Raw genomic sequence first — 18436 nt, 5'->3', positions numbered from 1 at the left:
TTTCTATCTGATGACATAAAATCATTTGTGTGTGTGTGTGTTAGTATATGTATGCATAACTTCTGTGTACATATGTCTGTATTAGTTTTCTATGGCTGCTGTAACTAATTACCAATAATTGTGGTAACTTAAAGCAAACACATTTATTATCTCACAGTTCTAGAGCCAGGGGTCCAAAATGATCCTGTGGAGCTAAAATCAAGGTGTCTCCTGGGCCTCCCTCTTTCCCTCCCTCCCTATCTACTGGAGATTCTGTTCTTTGCCTCTTCTAGAGTCTGGTGGCTGAGGCTTTCCTAGACTTGAGGCTGCACCATTCTCATCTCTGCTTCCATGATCACATTACCTTCCCCTCTGTGTTTGTCAAAGCTCCTTCTGCTTCCCTTTATATGGATGCTTTTCATTATTATGTGTAATCCAGGCTAATTTTTCCATCTCAAGATCCATAATCACATCAGCAAAGTCCCTTTTGCCTATAGGTAACACTCACAGGTCCCAGGAAACAGGATGTGATTATCTTTTCAGGGGTCATTATTTCGCCTGCCACAATGGCCCACCCCAGACATACACAGTTTGTGTTTCTATTCAGAACCATAGAGCCAAATTATTGACTTCAAAATCAAATTCCTTTGTAGTACTTTGGGTAAAGTTGCAAGATCTGGCAATTACTTGTCAGCTCTGTCTAATCACATATCAGAAGAGTTGCTAAGAATATATGAATGATGGGAGCAGGGGGCGGGGAAGAGGCTGAGTGATATGCACCTCCATTTATTGTAAAATATAACAAAAATATCAATTTTCGGTCAATATATCATAAAGTCACTAGCTCTTACTCTCATACCTAACATTTTTTTACTTGTTCATGAGATAGAGTGCTTTTTCACCAAAGAGTTTAGGAAGGATCATATTTTAGGACTTGCCCCTGGCATATAAATAAGTTGTTTATACTATAGAAGAGAGAAATGTGTTTGAAAAAACAAATGGCAAAATCACAGATGGATGTTTAATATTAAGTCATGTATTTGCTTTAATAAGTTCAAGCAGCTATTCTTAAAATAACAAGACTGTTAAATACTGAGAAATGAATATATCAATAACATTCATTAAGTCCACATTTAATATTGTGATATTGTAAATAATGCTTCTTGAGCAGAAGTATATCATCTTGTTATACATTTTATTTAAAATAGGAGAGAAATGTAACTGCCCAAATGTACACCAGAAAACAAATTTTAATCTTTATTTCTCTCAGCTGCAAGCAGAAATTTATGGAAATAATACTGATAAGGCTCATAAAAGACTTTTCAATATATCTTGTGATCTGGCAAATAGCTCAATATATTTTGAAGTTGGAAGTAAAGTTAATCTTGGTAGCGGTAAGATGAATCTCAGGAATCAAGTGTTTATAGCGCAAATAGTAAACAAATTCTGAATGGTCCTGAGAGTATAAAAACAAATCCTCAGTAAGCATCTATAATCTGAGCTTTGTATGCTCTCCAGTGGTTCTAGCCCACACGTTCTAACTCAAAACTGTGGAGAAAAATCAGATGTGTTGTTTGTTTTTCATGAAGCTAGTTTCAGAAAAGTAGGAAATAATTGATGGGGGAAAAAACTAAAAATAAACACCCATATATTTGCATCTTTACTGGCTGTTAAGCTGACAGTTTACCCAGTGTAAAGAATAACAACACCAAGACTGATGACTCCAATATAGGTGACCTTACACTCCAAGCAAGAGAAATCTAACACACAATCACAAATAAGATAGTCCCCCTTGAAGGTGTAAAAAAATTCTATTAACCCCAATAAAATGAAATTTTAAGCCAGACAAAGAATTTCAGGATTCCTGCACCTTCATTTGCATCCATGCAGTAGTTTATGGAGTCCCTTTGTACATTTGTTTCATCTTGCCTCAAAAGAGAAACCCTACTGCTTTCATGACCTGTGATATGCAGTCCCTTTTGAACCCTTTGGCTATATTTCTGAATGAAGTCTCATCATATGGCTAGGAAACTCACTTTCGATATATTAGGGCCAGACTTGTTTCTCTTCATTTTCCCAATGGTCCTAGACTATGATTGCCAGGAGCCAAGTGCTCTGTGCAAGAAGAATACTATAGTTTGAGCTTTGTGAAGACATTTCCAAGGGAGCCTTCATTCTATCAAGTTGCTTGTCTGTTGAGTTGGTCAAGGTCCTAAGCATCCCATGCCAACATACTTCTCCTTCCTCCCTCTCTCCCTCTCTCCCTCTCTCTCTCCCTCCCTCCCTCCCTTCCTTTCTTTCCCTTTTCTTTTTTTGCAAGAGCTCATGTCATTCATTGCCCCATAAAGTCTTCAAATAGTCTTAATAAGCTCAGTTCAGGCATATGTGTTTCATGACATTCTATAATCAACTGATTCCTTTTGGAATATCTCTTTCCATGCACAGAATAATTGTTACATCAGCTAAAATGTCTAATGTTAACTTGATTGGGTTATGTCTGTTTAGCTTCTAGAGAACACCATGATTTCTGCTGAATATTACAGAGACTGTAATGTTTGAATGGCATCTTCTTTGTTATCATATGTTTTAAAAAAGAGAAAAAATGTGGCATTAGAAGCAATAGTTTTCCCATGAAACACTCTTGGGAAATATTCAGTTAGGCAAGTCCTTGAGAATTCAGTCCATGCTGATGGCAACACTTCAATCCCATGCTTGATTGACTTTGAATTGAGTTCCTTCCATATTAATACTTTAGGAAATTTATGTTGAAAATAACCATCCCTCTAGTAATTGGACTTTTTCACTACATTTAGGCTAACAGATTGGGCATTAAGCCACTTTTCAAACCAACCCATTTTCTTCCATGAAAGTGATTTCTTTGAATCCTAGAGCAGATGCTCTTAATAGTCTTACCTTCTCACATCACTTTCATTAATGGCAACATTTTTTAAGTGCAACAGTTGTTTGAAGCTTCCATGTCTGACGATTATCATTGAAAATTATACCAGATGTTATAATGTCCTTTAATATTGGGTTCATTTCTGATGCCTTTTACCCCACATAAAAGCATTCTAGTGGGGCGCATCTATGTTCAGTAACAGGGTTATTAGAACTCATCTTCCATTTTGATTTGCTCTACCCTTAGGTCTATTCCAAGTCCTTTGCACTGCTTATCAGACATATTTGGTCCCTTAAAACAGTAACTTGTCAAATATGTTTTCTGGGATCTCAGGTTTCTAGAGGTGGTTAGGGATTTTATATATATTATACGTTTTAATTCTATTACTTCAAATAGAATATTATAAACACATTGGAAATCTTACTGAATTAACTGTTTTTATAATATGACCTGGATTAATTGGTTCATTGTAGAGCCTGGGGTAAAGTGTCTTCTTTCATTTCTGATTATACCCCAAAGTGACTGAGATTCAAAGGTGGCCTTCTTTATTACTGCTCAATTTGTATAATCAGTGTTATTTCAAAAGTAGGCAAGAAAACAAATTGCAGAAATATTTACGGAGAGTCGTATGACTAGGCGGTTATTAGCCTCGCCTTTTTTAATGATGTTATCGTTTTGCACTTAAAACATGACTTTAGTAAATGCCATGTTTACCTTCTTTTATATGAAATTATGCGGAAGAATTTCCTTACAGAAGTGAGTCTATTGCTGAAAAAGTGTGGAAGTCCCTGCTTCTACTCCTTCCGGCCCCTCTTTAGAGAGAAGCCACCTTCATTGTTTCTCTTCACGCTTCGGGGCAAAGTGAAGTGTTTGGAAAAGGAATCCTTGCGGGGAGTTTACCACAGAAGTGCAGCTCCTAGTGTGCTCACCCAGCCGCTCAAGGTCTCCAAAACCTCCCGCGCCCATTCCTCATGGGAGGCCCTCCAGTTCCGAAGCTGCGTGTGTGCAGCATTCTGTATTCATTCATCAATTCAACAACTGCCCACTGAGTTATTGTTGTACGTGAAGCTACTGTTCTAGGTGCTGGGGACACATAAGTGAACCAAGAGGGCAAGATGCTACCCAAATGTAACTTATCTTCTAGTGGGGCTTGAGAAAGCAGATGTGGTTATGCACACATAGTTGTATAGGCCATAATGGGGAGATAACACATGAACAAAGACATGCAGACAACATGATGTTAGCTAGGTGGGTATCTGGGACAAGAGTATTTCAGGAAGTGCGACTAGCTGGGGCATAGGCATGGGGACATGTCTGCATGGTCTGATGATCACAACAAGGAACCCATGTCTCTAGGAACAGATTGTGGGGGTTGAGGTGGGGTACTGGGAAATGAGACAGAGAGAATGTAAGTAGCTAGGATGGCAGAACTATGCAGGTGGCTTTAGTTTGTACTACAAACATTAGTTTGTAGATCACCAATAAGAATGGCATAGACTTGCCTCTATTTGACATGGACATAAATGCAAGTATGTGGAAAATTAATATTAAAGTGAACAAGTAGACTTCATGTCCACCCAGAAATAATCGCAGAGAGGAAAGTTGGACACATTTTTCCAGAGTGACTGAAGTTACTTTATGCCTTTCATGGCACAGCATGCCATCTGATATGCCACTTGGTGTTCACTCGGCTGGAAGGGGGGATCCTTCAGCTTGGCCTGCACCCTCTCGCAGTCCAGGAAGCCTCGGGAAATGTCCAACTGACAGTTTAGGCCCACTCCGGGGGGAGGAAGGAGAAGGGGGACTGGGCCTAAACTGGCAGTCAGACATCCTCTGGCAGCCCAGGAGCTCTCGGGGGATGTCCGACTAACAGCTTAGATTGCTCCCCCTGGACAGTGGGCCTAAGCCATTAGTCAGACATCTTTATTGCTGATGTAGAGGTAGGTGAGGGTCCCCCCACCATAGCTGGACTAGCCAGCCATGAGCTGGCTTCTGGCTTAGTGGAACTTCCCCTGTGGAAGCACACTTACACACCAGGGGTCAGCTCCTGCTTTGAGCATCTGCATCCTGGTGGTCAGTGTGCATCATAGCAACTGGTCGTTCCACCGTTAGGGTCAATTTGCATATTACCCTTTTATTATATAGGATTAGCAATGACGCCTATGTTCAAGGATAGCTGGGTTGACACTTTATTCAGATTTCATAAAAACCACAATTATTTCAAGTGTCGACTTGTTTGTGTTTGCTTCCATTTTGAACAAACGTATGGGCTTACATTTCCTTGCAATTTGTTTATAATTGCGCTGACAATTTAACATTCTCCAGCATGTCACAGAGATACATGACGTAAGACTATGCATGCAAACATATAAAACAAGCCCTCAGGTGGTTGTTAATTTTTGGCACCATGTAATTAAGCCAGGTTTTTAAAAATGTTATCTTTTGCCAGTATCTAATTAGCAAAGCCATCTGCTGCAAAAGTAGTGGCCCATCTGCCTAAGAATGTTGTTCTCTTCATTTTTATGAAAAGTATCTGCTTTTGCGGGTCCTTGTCTAATTAACTTCTCTCATGGCGGAATGTGATATACACAGCTTTGTTTATATACTTGTGAGATCTGTGGATTTATATGTATGTAACACATACATAAAACGAGCCCATCATTTTTCTTTCCTGCATCTGATTTGCTCCTGAGAGATCTCAGCTTAGCTTGTCATCACCCGAGCAGGTGTGTGTGCATGGGGGGGAGGAGGGAGAGAGAGGAGGGGATAGCAAAGTATTTTCTGTATCATGAAACACTGGGTGCTTCCTTAAGTCATCAGGGTTTCTGTAGATGAAAAGTGACTTTCGTTAAACCTACTCCATTTCCATTTAGGCATGCCCATAGCACTGTTACTTCCTGAAAGTTGCTGATGTAGTTAGTTCCTGCCTATCACTGGGTCTGAGATGACCATGCCTACGCTAACAATGAAAATGAGCACCATTTCGATCTTGTCTAGACTGACGAGAGACACTTGTATTTTATTATAAGCTAATAGCTGATTTGGGCAAATATTATCTATATGACTGCTTCTCCTTCCATCAACCATTACCTAGCACAATGCCCTACACTTGCTCAGTACCTACTGAATATTTATTGCACGCAAAAGAGAATGAATGCATGTGCATAAAGCAAAAATCTTTTTAAGAACTTGAAGCCTGCAGATGTTATTTGTGGTACTTACAAAAGAAATGCACCACAAATAGGAATCTTCATGTCTTATATAATGTAGGTGTATCAAATTCTTTGCCCACTGTGTATAGCTTTTGGCTGTCCAAGTAATGGCAATATGAGTGCTGCATATTTGCTATTGAAAAATGAAATGAAGAATAAATGGATAATGGAATAGGAAATTAACATTCCTTTTCTCTACTGGGCTATCACTATTATGCAATGGAAAAAGATAGTATAGGACAAATATTAAAGATTAAAATAACCCAGACATGTGGGAAATTAGATCATGATTGTTGTATTAAGGTCCAAATGTAGAATAAAAAACAATTTCCCTTTTGTTTTAACTATCATAAAAGTAGGTTTGGGTAGGTAGAAAAGTTTCTTAAAAGGAAGTTAACCAGAAAGATGGCTTCATACATCAGTTATGGGATTTGTTCCAAAATCATGATACATGAAAGAACAATCAAGAATCTCTATTGAGAATAGAGTGAGGACGCTTGATTATAAGTTTAATTGATTAGAACCAATCTGTGGAATGAAAAAAGTTATACCCACGTCAAAACACAATCAAATTTTATACAGAACGATGATTACCTTTGAGAAGTAAAATTTCCTACTGGAGAATTGCATTAGTATCTATATTTCTCTCCAAAGAAAGTGGTTTTTTATTTTTTGGTGTTTTTTGTTTGGTCACTTGTTTTTCCCCACAGTCATCAAGTTGTTGATTAAAACCTAGTTTACTGAGGGAATTGAAAAGCACTATGGGATTAATCTGGAACACCCAGTTTTTTTTTTATCAGTGTGGGGAAAAACACACATTTGCAACTCCATTCTTTTCCATATTCTGTGATTTCCTACAATATGGGTTTAGCTTTGTAATAGATTGTTCAGTTCTATTGCTAATATAATTTCCTCTTATCCTATCCTTTATTTAGGTAGAAAGTGAGAAGTGAGTCATCAGAAAAGCTACACAGTCATGGTCCTTAATTAATTCTGGATTTGAATATTGTTGGAAAGCTGATAGGTAGTGTATGGAAATGTTTCAGGAAAGTAAATTTTGCTATTTTTAGATACTGTCTTTAGAAAAACCTGTAAGATTTGTTCTATTTTCTGTTTGGTAAACTTTTTGAGTAATTGCTCTTTCTTAGTCAACTGAGTTAAGTACAGTAATTAAATATTTTTGAAATCTCTCACATTTTTTTTCCTATTACTTCCCCCTTCTAGTCGTTGGCCAGTATTTATCTTGAAAATACAAAAGCTACTTGGCAATTAGGTGACTTGGGAAGCTCTTTATTTGCCATTTCTGCAGAATGATCTAACAAGTTTGATTTCATTTGATAAATATTCTGTTCTGAATCCTGGGAATAACCCTGCTCCTCATAGCTCTATGTTTACTGAAGAGAGAATTGCTATTTCACTTTCAACACAATCGCTAGGCCACTGAGGGCCACTATAAATACCTCTTTATCTAAAGCATTTCACTGCATAGAAGTTAATTTCTCTCTGTGATGTATAACACTAAATCCTCTTGGTAGTATAAAATCATAGCTATAATGAGGCCTACTTTGCTGAGAGAATATATCATAGTGAATCAATTCTGTTTTGAGTTTAAGTGAGGGCAAGGGCATGGGTATGTTTATTTAAATAAAAACAAGAACAAGCTTTTAGAAGAAACCTAAGAAAGTAAAGGGCCACTTAGAATGACAGCAGTGCATTTATTCCTCTGTGCTTCACAGGGGACAGACAGTTATACAACTCTACATAAAGCTCTTATCACTTCTGGAAGTGCCATCACTTTGCGTGAAAATATTTGTCATCGTACCATGGAACTCAAGTCATTTGTTTGCCTTGAGATGCTGATTAACTGTGACTTTATTGTTGCCATTAAGACTTATGAACAGGAAAACATCATAGAAGAATAAATTCTCTTATCAGATGTTGACACTGACAAATATCTCGAAGTCTTCACAAGGGAAACACTGTAGTATTGTTTCTGTTTGGAGTGTTCTCTCTAGAATACTTTTCTTTTGGACTCATATTTGCCAAGTTAGATAAGTTATAGGAGATGTAGTGTTTTGTGTCTCAATCGTTGTTATGTCACATTTTTTGGAGTTCAAGTAGACGTTAGATAATGATGTTAGCATGACTTTGTTATTCTTCTAAATTTAGGAGAATTAGAAGAAAAGTATTTCTGGAAGTAAGAGCGAAACCGTTATTCTTCATAATACTTAACATTAGTTTAGTTTGAGCTAATTTTGAGTATTATTAAACATTAGCCCAAATTAACAAAAAAATTTGCCACCTCACTTAGTTTTTTTTTTGACAATGATTTAAACAGTTTTTCAGAAACCCCGAATTTTTCAGAAACTCAACTGTAGTATTAAGAATGAACATAATTATAATAATATGCATACAGATGGAAAAAGCATTTTTACCCATGATAGTTCACATCCCCACAGTAATATAAAAGATAAACAACTCAGATGCATACATTTGTTCAAAAAATAATTCACAATGTCAGCATGAGATCGTTAATGTTTGCAAGCACCATTTCCTCCTGCAAAATAAGCGCTGTATGTTATCTTAACTAATCACAGGTTCTGTTTGTGAGTTAGCGTCCTATGTGTAAGTAGCCACATCCACTTGATCAGTAATGAGTTGGAGTTGAAAAGTCTGAGAAAAAGAATATTTAAAAGTTGTGACTTTAAATATTTAGTCAGAGCTAATATCATGAAAATTACTGGTTTGTGATTTTTGCAAGAGGTATTTATTTCATTGACTACCAATTATAGTATATGTGCCTTGGGAGTAATAATATGCAAAATCTTTCTTCTTTCATTATCAATGAATATTGATAGATGACATGCTGTTGAAGTAAAATGAAGATGTCTAAATGAGTAGTCAGATCATTTTGTTTCCAGGCTTCTCTCTGAAGTGTGCTGTGGGTTTATTCTGTGACATCACAGAAGTGACAGGTTCTGTAATCGTGCACTAGTCACCAACACATTAGACATGCACCTGCTACAGTGACTAGATCTAAATATCACATTTTTTAAAGGAGGTGAGCTGTTTAAAATTCTTTAGTTCTAAAGCTCATGTAAACCTATAGGACCGGATTTTATGTACTTGTTCTAAGTCCTATATTAGTTTAAAAATATTGGTGTCCTGATTCCCCCTAATCTGGTTCCTGGTGTCTCTTTTCCCCCTTCCCCTCTCCCACTTGCCTCAAAGCCATTGTGTTCCTCAAAGTCATTGTGTTCCTCAAAGCCGAATAAAGAGCTAGGAAGAGGAGAAGGAAGAAAATACAGTCTTAGCTCTTTTTGTTCAGTCAGAATTATAATAGTTGCTGTCATTTTGGTGTTTCCTACAGGCTGAGGAGTGGGAGTGTGATGAAGCGACCAAGAAAGCCTGTTACAGTAAGGGCAAATCGGAGGTAAGGAGGGCGCGGTCATGGCGGTCATCAGCTTTTTGAAGGCTGGAACATAAAGCATGTTAATGGGAAGGCTATTCCTGATTACGGTGCCGTGTGAAAAAGGCAAGCTTTGAAATATATGTGCAGTAAATTCTCCAGGTTTTAACATTCAGTGAGCTTCCAAAAGGGATTTAGAGCATAAGATCAGATCCAATTTGCACTCTCAGACATTAGACTAAGCAATGAAATTAATTGGTTATGATATCATTTAGAATACTGTGAGCCTGGATTTTTAAAATAATATTTAGATTTCTCCCAATTGTGCCTTACAGCTCACTCCAGAAAATGACTACATGATATCTAAAATAATGGCATCAAAAGTGATTTGAGAGTTTTTTATAATAATTTAACTTATCATATTTTAAAAATAAGCACGAGAAAACCTGTACCTCCAGGTTCCTAAGGGCAGGGTAGCTACGGCTCAAAGGCATGCCTTGAGTAGCGGTCCACATGGCAGGGGTGCTCTCTCACAGTTGGCTGCCCAAGGAGAGGCTCCTGAGGAAGTCTGTGTTTCTGAGAAAATGATGCTGGATCATCATGAGGAAATTCTCTCCCACTGGGTCTCAGGCTCAAGAGGTCTCATTCTGTTAGGGATCGCCTTTCCTTTGTCGGAGCAAGCGCTTTCCAACCTCAGTCACACTTTGGTCCAGGAGAAAGTTGCTCCTCAAGAGCAGCAAAAAGGGCTTATTCTTTACCAAGTGTGGTCCCAGGACAAACAGTACAGCAAATGCAGAGATCGCTGGGAAAACTCCCTCATACCGGCGGTATGTGTGGGAGACCATCCTGCACCTTATTTTATCCAAATTCATTGCCTGCTTTTCTGTCTTTGAACTCAACAGTCTTGAAGGTTAGACATGGAGGTAAGTCCTAGCAAACTTAGTCATTGTGTTTCTCAAAGCCAAATAAAGAGCTAGGAAGACTGAAGAGGAGGAGGAAGAAAATACAGTCTTAGCCAGGGAAACCCTTGCAGACAAAGAAAAAGAAAGGCTATTTATCAAAAGATCTCTAACCTCATGAAAATGCCTCTGAAATAAGTCATGGCACATACAGGAAGATTTAAAGGTAGTACCAGGTTACACAAAAATCAGAATATTGTCTTTTAAAATACCCCCGAAAAGAAATACGTGCATAAGGAATGTATTTACCTCAATAACCTTATTGACTCTGTATAGATTATGTAGAAGCCTTTTGACAAAGTGCTTTCCAGATGGCTTTCTTTCTCCTCCCTGTAATATGGATGTCTTGATATGGCAGGTGTATTGGTATACCTTTGCTCCTCACTCACAGAGCACAGGGAGTTCTCCAATTAAGATCACCTGTGCTTGAGGAATGAAATGTGGGGAATTAAATTTACCAGGGGCTGGGGTAGGAAAAAAAATCATCTTTCTTTCATTCTACTAGTAAGATTCACTGTTGGAAAACATAGGCCTTTCCATGGTTCTAGTGCCAATGTCCTCCCCTTTGCCTGGTGATGTCCGGGCCTTCCAGGACACTATTTGATGACCTCATTCTTCTATTTTATTTATTTTTTTAACCCTCACCCTAGGACAGTGGTCGGCAAACTCAGTCAACAGAATGGCAAACCGCAGCTTGAGAGCCACATGTGCCGACCACTGCCCTAGGATATGTTGTTCATTGATTTTAGAGAAAAGGAGGGATGGTGGGATGGATAGAGACAGAGAGGAAGAGAGAAAAATCAAAGTTAGAGAGAAACATTGATCAGTTGCCTTCCGTACATGGGGATCTGACCAGGGGGATCAAACCTGAACCTAGGTATGTGACCTGACTGGGAATTGAACCTGCAGCCTTTTTTTGTATGGGATGATGCTCCAACCAACTGAGCAACCCGGCCAGGGCTCTGTTTCTAGGAACTAGAAAGAGGGAAGAGGAGAGACCCAAGCCCAAGCCCTGGGGCACAGATGGGGAGGCGGCAAGGCGGCACCACTTAAAAGCAGCAGCTTAGGCCACGTGCCACCTGCCTGAGGGCTAACCCCTAAATGTGAAAGTCAGACACCCCACATTTCTCTGTTCTGACAGTGCCAGGAGCCAAATCAGAACACATTTTCTGTATCAATTTGACTAAAACATAACAGCGGTTGAGGGGAGTGGAAATCAGACTTCTCTGTAGCCATGAATTTAGAAATGAGAATTCAACTGTTTTATGACTTTCTTTGTGTGATAGTATTATGAACTTACAAAATGTATCCCTGCGCCCCCCCCCCCCAATAAAAAGAATAATGGACAATGTGACATCTCAAAAATGAGAAAAATGCCAGCCATTCTGACTGAAGTAGCCTTTTTCCTGTGCTAAGAAAAGCGGTCTGTGCTGCTCCACACAATGGGTTTTCCTACCAGGAATGTGGCGGGTGGCCAGGCTGGGCCTGGAGGTGGCAGCCCAAACCCACTCCTCCCTGAGAGCCTTCCCAGTGGCTGCAGAGCCGGGGAGAGGAAGATGACACGTTTTCTCCTGCTCCTCTGGGACTGACCCCGAGGTTCATGTATAGTCCATCTCAGTAACAATTGAGGGAATCAGGGTCAAGAAAATGGCCCACATCTTTGCTTTGGGCTTGTTTAGAAGAGAAGCAAAGCACTGGGCCTGCTCATTCTTCCTGAGGTTTGATGCCTTGTTATGTACATGATTTTCAGCTCACTTTGGAGCAATGGGGGAAAATCTGTTTTTATGAATTCCGAAACCTCTTATAATAAATTCTGTTGTATTTAGTTTCCTTTGAAAGACCATTATAGAAATCAGCTTTGAGAGTTATTTAAATGTCTTTTCCACAAATGTTATTTTAAACATAAATAGTCCATTCTCTGGTGATCTAACAAGAGTCCCTTGTCTGTTTGGCGTTACTATGTCTGAGCCAAAGCCCTTCCCACCACGACCTTTAGGAACTTGACAAAAGAAACACAACTGGTGATTAAGGGCCTGAAAGAGCTGCTTTGTGTATATGTTGCACTTTATAATTTTCAAAAGTTTCTTGTTCATGATCTCATGTCAGTATTCTCAACACCAAGTTCCTAGAATTATTTTGCTAGTCAGTGGGAGAATTTTGATTAGGATCTAGGGCTCTGTGTACTGTTCCCCTGCTCTTTCCTTTGGTCCTGCTCCCGAGTCGTCAACTTGGATAAGTAAAGAGTTAAACTCCACCTGAGCGAGCAAAGACACCATCCTGCCTGGGAATCTGGGGCCACCGGGGTTGAAATTTGACATTTTCATCTGAGTTGCTAGTATTTGGAAAGCTAGGAGTTAATCAGTGCCTGTGGCAAACGAGGCCTGCCTTTCTCCTAAATAATTGCTGCAAAAATTGAGGATTCCTTAGGTGAGGTACTAACGACCTGTGCAGGTTACTCATGCCAAAGTTTGTTCTTTTTCATATCGAGCTTCCCAAACAAGTTTGCTATGGAGTCAAGTTCTTTTAAGAGTCGCATTATATAAATAATAGAGGCCAGATGCGCGAAGATTCATGCAAGAATGGGCCTTCCTTCCCCTGGCTGCCAGCACCACCTTCGCTCCGGCTGGAACTGCCTTTTTGCTCCTGCCCTGAGCTGCCTTTCCACCTTCTCACACTGCCCAGAGTCCCAGAGCAGCTGGCATGGTGTGGAACACACCCTGCCCCCAGGTGCTGGGTGTCTGCATATGCAAAGTAACCCACCATATTTTTTGGGTTAATTTGCATATTTCTGAATGGCTGGTGGGCATCCTGAAGGTGAGGTAAATTTGCATCTTACTCTTTTATTAGTATAAATAGTAATTACACTTTAATTTATTAATACACTGTGTGTTATATAAGTAATTTTAATGAAATCTGTGTGTATATGTATATGTTTATAAATTATCATACTTCTATATCTCTATATGTATATCGGGATGGGCAAAAAGTAGGTTTACAATTGTTCATATGGAAAAATACATGCAGGTTATGATTATTGCAATAGCTTTGTTAACTCAAAAGAATATTTCAATGGCACAGTGCACTTAGGTACAGTCTTAAAAATGCTCAAATTGCAGGCCTTCATCAATTACACCAGAAAAAAAGGGTAACCTTTTTCTGCCAAGGGCCATTTGGATATTTATAACATCATTCGCTGAAGATAATTCACTTAATATAAATATATGCTGCTATGAAAAAAGCTCCTAGATATATTGAATTTTGAAATTCACCTGCGGTTGCCTTTGCAGGGCCAGACCAAATGATTTTGCAGGCCTTCTAAGGCTTGAAGGCCAGATATTCCCCACCCCCGATTCATACCTTCTCCTAGTCTTTGGAAACCAGTAAACAAAGCTGAATTTCTATGACCTGCTTGGGTTAGCCCCACTGTCTCCTGCGGAGGTTGAAGTCAGCCCTACTCTTACCATCCCCTGTATTTATATATACTTCTATAATTTGTATGCACATTTATACATCGGAAACACACACATATATCTTTATATACATTTGTGTCTATATATTTCTATCAATTGGATCATGTGGTTTTTTAAGATCCACCTGGTAATCATGACTTTGGTTGGTGTACATTGGACCTAAAAGGCACGTGCAATTACTCTGAATTGCTCCTCGGATACTCACTTTGGATGCTCACACAGTTAATGCTTCATTAAGAGACAGAGGCTGCTTTTAGTGAGAGCGCTGTGATTAACATAAAGGCTGTCAGGCTCCTCCCCATCCCCTATCCTCCCTAAAATTGATGGGTTTGACAATGGATGGGCTAGCTGTTGCTGAGGCATCTACCTTGTTTGCAGTTAATCTTTCTACACAATTACAGTCTTTCTTCAAGCAAAACATAACTGCTCGAAAGGAAAATGATGAAATGCTATAAGGCAAAACCAGTTAATTCATTAAGAAGATGATCCTAAAACATGTGTTTTCTCTTCTGGGACTAGACCATATGTCCTTGAGATGGAATGAGCCTTGGCCAATCTCATCTAAAAGTTCTCAGTGAGTCAGCAACTATGCATCTCAGCTATCAATTCAAATAAAAATTGCTTCAAAGTCAAGGACAGGTTGACCAGCTTGCAAGAATGCGGGCACACATGGGTCATTTTAATGTCCAAGTGGTATTATCAAAATGTAGATAGATGGCTCTCATTATCAACAACAGAAGCCATGTGGTGGCAGGCTGCTAGTGGCCTTGGAATTTCCATGAGCACTATGACTTCTCAGAAAACCAGAAGTCATTAAATCCCCTTCAACCATTTTGAAGATGATATAAGGGGGGGGGGGGGGGGGGGAATTCCTAGATGAGAAAGAAAGAGAGAGAGAGAAAAGCAAAGACATTTAGATAAGCTGATTTGTAAGAGAAACCTGTAACAGAATCTCCTAAAAGGGTTCTATATTATGTCTATACTTTTTAAAAAGGTGATTGTATGCAGTCTAGCAACTTCAGCTAATCCATATGAAGGCCACATTTGTAGCAGAGCTTGACAAAGGGGCTTATCAGGAGATTTTCTATAGGCAAATTTGAGTCTAGGATAATCACTATTAAGAGACTAATTATTACAAAGCCTGGGACACAGACCATTTTTCTCAATCTTAATTTTGACTCTTCATTGCTAAGTATATCTTCTGCTCAAAAACTAAGTACTTCCACTTTCTCCTATTTTTATGTTTTTACATTATATTTTGTTTGAACTTGCTCCAATCTCTCTTGGGGATAAAATACACACACACACACACACACACACACACACACACACACACGCACACAGAGAGACACAAAACAAACAAACAAACAAAAAAAAAAAACACAAAGCAAAAACCCAAGAATTTATTCTTTGAAATGTATTTCTTTATCTAAAATTCATATTTACTAATTCTAGAATCAGTCTGGGGGCAGTTTGTAAGTTAAACCAAAGAGAACTTCCAAGTGAGTAAGAATAGGAAGGGTCTGAGATGAGCTGAGCCAATCTTTTGGGCAAATAAGTTGAGTTATTGGCAGGAAGAAACAACATACCAACAGCCTCTGAAAGTTTCTCTTGTAGGACATCGTGTTCCATCGGACCCTGCATCTGGATCCATCTTGAACATGGTCGCATTTACTATAAGCAAGTCTGGGTTCCATAGGGCTGGGTCCTCCATCCTTTTAGAAAAGGACTGCACAGACCTCCCTGTCTGACCATCCTGGTGCCTGGCATTTACCTTCTTCCTTGCTGCATACTCCCTGAGCAGGGTTAGCTCATCACGGCATATGACCCTCCTCAGATAGAAGAACCGCCCATTGTATCCACACATGATTCTGATGACCAGAATAGGCCTTACAAACAAACAAACACCCTCTGTGCTAATTAAAATAATATTATTTTCTTCTACATTTACTTTTTTCAAGATTAAAAAAAAAAATGACCAGTTGGATTTGCCCTTCCTCCCTGGCACAAAGCTACATCCTGGTTATGATACCCCCTAACCATCTTTCTAATTCTTTCTCAAGTTTGTGATAGGCCTTCAGAATGTTAAGGACCTAAAATCCTATTTTCATTTTGTCCTTTTTTGGGGGGAGATTAAGATAAACACCACCTGTGTTATCTTCATTGTTTGCCTTCCCATAATTGATGAGAGGCACTTTCTCCCTCTTCACCAGGTCTGTAGCCTTCAGCCTTGAGATCCCATCTTTTCAATCTGAGTGATTCTCTTGGAATATCTTACCCTTGACCTTCTCCGTGATTAACAGGGACTGTCTCTAGCACACTTCTATCTTAAGTCAGTCTCTTGCTTCAAAGAAATAAACAACATCTTGATTATTCTTGGAAAACTTCTAAAAGCAGCAGCAGACAACAAAACAAAATCCCCACCTTTCCCCTCTGTGCAATTCTCTATCTCATTCTTTATTCTGGTGGCATTTTTGTGTCTGTTTTATCTGCTAATGTGTCAAGTCCTCTTGGCCCTGTGTTCTCCAAGGTCTTTTTGGAGTCCCCCTCAGACAAGGTTAGGCTTTGTGTTTTCCTCCTCATCTTTGAAAACTCTGGGCCCCTCTGCTCCCTGAGGTGGGAGCCCTATCTCTAAGGGACTTTTTTAAAATGCCGCGGGACGCGGGACAAATTGTTAAAAATCAGGACTGTTCCGCTAAAAGCAGGATGTCTGGTCACCTTACCCATCTCCTATGCTTAGGAATGGATGATGATAAGGTTTTTTGAAGTCTTGTTTTGTTCCTTCTCTCTATAACTTTCTTTATCTCTCCTCAGTTATAAAGACAAAACAGAAGACACCTCCCCATGTGGTGTACCTTTCTCACTTACCCAACTTACTGTCTACTGTTTACACTCATTTCTTAATTCTTCTGATAGTTACCTTAGCTCTTTGTTCTGTGGTTTTCTTTCTTCAGTTGAAGTGTCTTCAGGTTGACACCTCATGATAATGTGTCACTTTTATTGCTGATACTAGTATTAAGAGATTTATCTACTCTTGATATTTCACTTTACATTTAGAAAGCAAATTCAAATAGCTTAGCTCTTTTCGTCCTCACAGCCAGCCCACAAAGCACACTGAGCTGTGACAGATCAACATTGCATGGATACTGGGTTGCCACCTGGTTGAAGGAACGTTGCTGTGCTATTCAGTCCAGGTCTCCCAGACTTGGGGCAATGTGTGATTCAAGTCATTGTGTCATCAGGCCCAGCTGATTGGTCAGTGCCCACATCTTGTTGATTGCCTGGATTCCGGTTTTGCCTTTTCACACCTGCTGCATTAGTCAGGCCTGAGATGAGGAGGGACTGAATTATGGAAGTGGTTTCCCTTCCTTTCTGTGAATTGCAATCTCCCTATCTCCACATTAACATCCACACTGATTCCCCAGTGGCCTTATAATCACAAGCATTGGATCAGATCAGAACTTCATGCATTAATAACATATCATGGGTCCCTTCACAATCCGAATAAATGTAAGCTCCTCAGCCCGGCACACCTGGCCTGGGTCTGGCTCCCCTGCTTGTGTTCCCTCTTCTACACACAATGAAAGCACCGTGATTTCTCTAGCCAGTGTGTCGTGGCACAGGCTGTTCCCCTGCCTGGAGTATGTTTTCTCTTCTTTGCTCAGGAAAACCCTGCAAGTTTTCTTCCAGAGAGTTTCAGTAAATTCTACTCTTCCTTGGAAGTTTATGTTAGATGTCAACCTCTTCTGGGAAGCCCTTCTATACCTCTTTCTTTCCCCTCTCCTCTGGAATTAAGAATATTCTATTCTTATGTGGACAACTCTAAAGTAATTGTTGTTGCCCTCGATTTCAATTTTTTTGTTAAGAGCCTCCTGAAGAGTACCTGATCAGTAAATGCTTTCTCAGGTCCATGCACTCCTATGCCCATGGACCAGATTTTTTTGTGAATGCTCTGCAATTGCAAGAACTATTCAGCTCTGGGTCACCATCAGCATGGGCTTTCCTACCATATGTTTGAGATGTCCTTCTTTTGTTGGTTATATTTTTATTTGTCCATCAAAGAATCAAAAGTGATAATAGAGTCTTGCTATGTATGTAACCAAATTTGAGAACTAAACATAAACCTTGTTCTGATTTGTATAGAGTTTCTCATGTGGCCTTCTCCTTGGAGAAGCATGCATATGTAATTTAAAAGTCCTGGGATTTTAATTATATTTAATTAAAATCAGTAGTATCTCTCACTGAACAAGCATGTGGATAGTCACATTATTTAATCGTGCTGAGGCCTTGTTAATGAATTTCTTGTGATATTTTTTTATTTTAGGATGAATGTCAGAACTACATCCGGGTGCTTTTAGTAGCCGGCGACTGGCTATTTACCTGTGGGACCCACGCTTTCACCCCTGTCTGCAGCAATCGCACGGTACAGCTTCATTATGAGAGTTGACAAAACTTATGCCAGGAAAATGCAAACCTTCTATTAAAGCATGGGTGTATTTTTGCTTTTC

General features: G+C 39.4%; 1 protein-coding gene across 4 annotated transcripts in view; it reads left to right on the top strand.

The window, feature by feature from the left end:
* SEMA5A (semaphorin 5A) overlaps positions 1 to 18436 on the top strand; it is a 371086-nt gene that overhangs the window by 239453 nt on the left and 113197 nt on the right. For all 4 annotated transcript variants that reach the window (XR_014794856.1, XM_084881922.1, XM_084881921.1 and 1 more), the window contains 2 exons: positions 9461 to 9523; positions 18253 to 18351. Coding sequence is in view for 3 of the 4 variants with exons in the window: in XM_084881922.1 (XP_084738048.1) it covers positions 9461 to 9523; positions 18253 to 18351 (162 nt within the window). In the remaining variant the exon portion in view is untranslated. The remainder of the gene's footprint in view (positions 1 to 9460; positions 9524 to 18252; positions 18352 to 18436) is intronic.

The sequence above is a fragment of the Pipistrellus hanaki genome (genome assembly GCF_964339955.1).
Source record: "Pipistrellus hanaki genome assembly, chromosome: 4".
NCBI lineage: Eukaryota > Metazoa > Chordata > Mammalia > Chiroptera > Vespertilionidae > Pipistrellus > Pipistrellus hanaki.
This window is presented reverse-complemented; position numbering and strand designations above follow the sequence as displayed.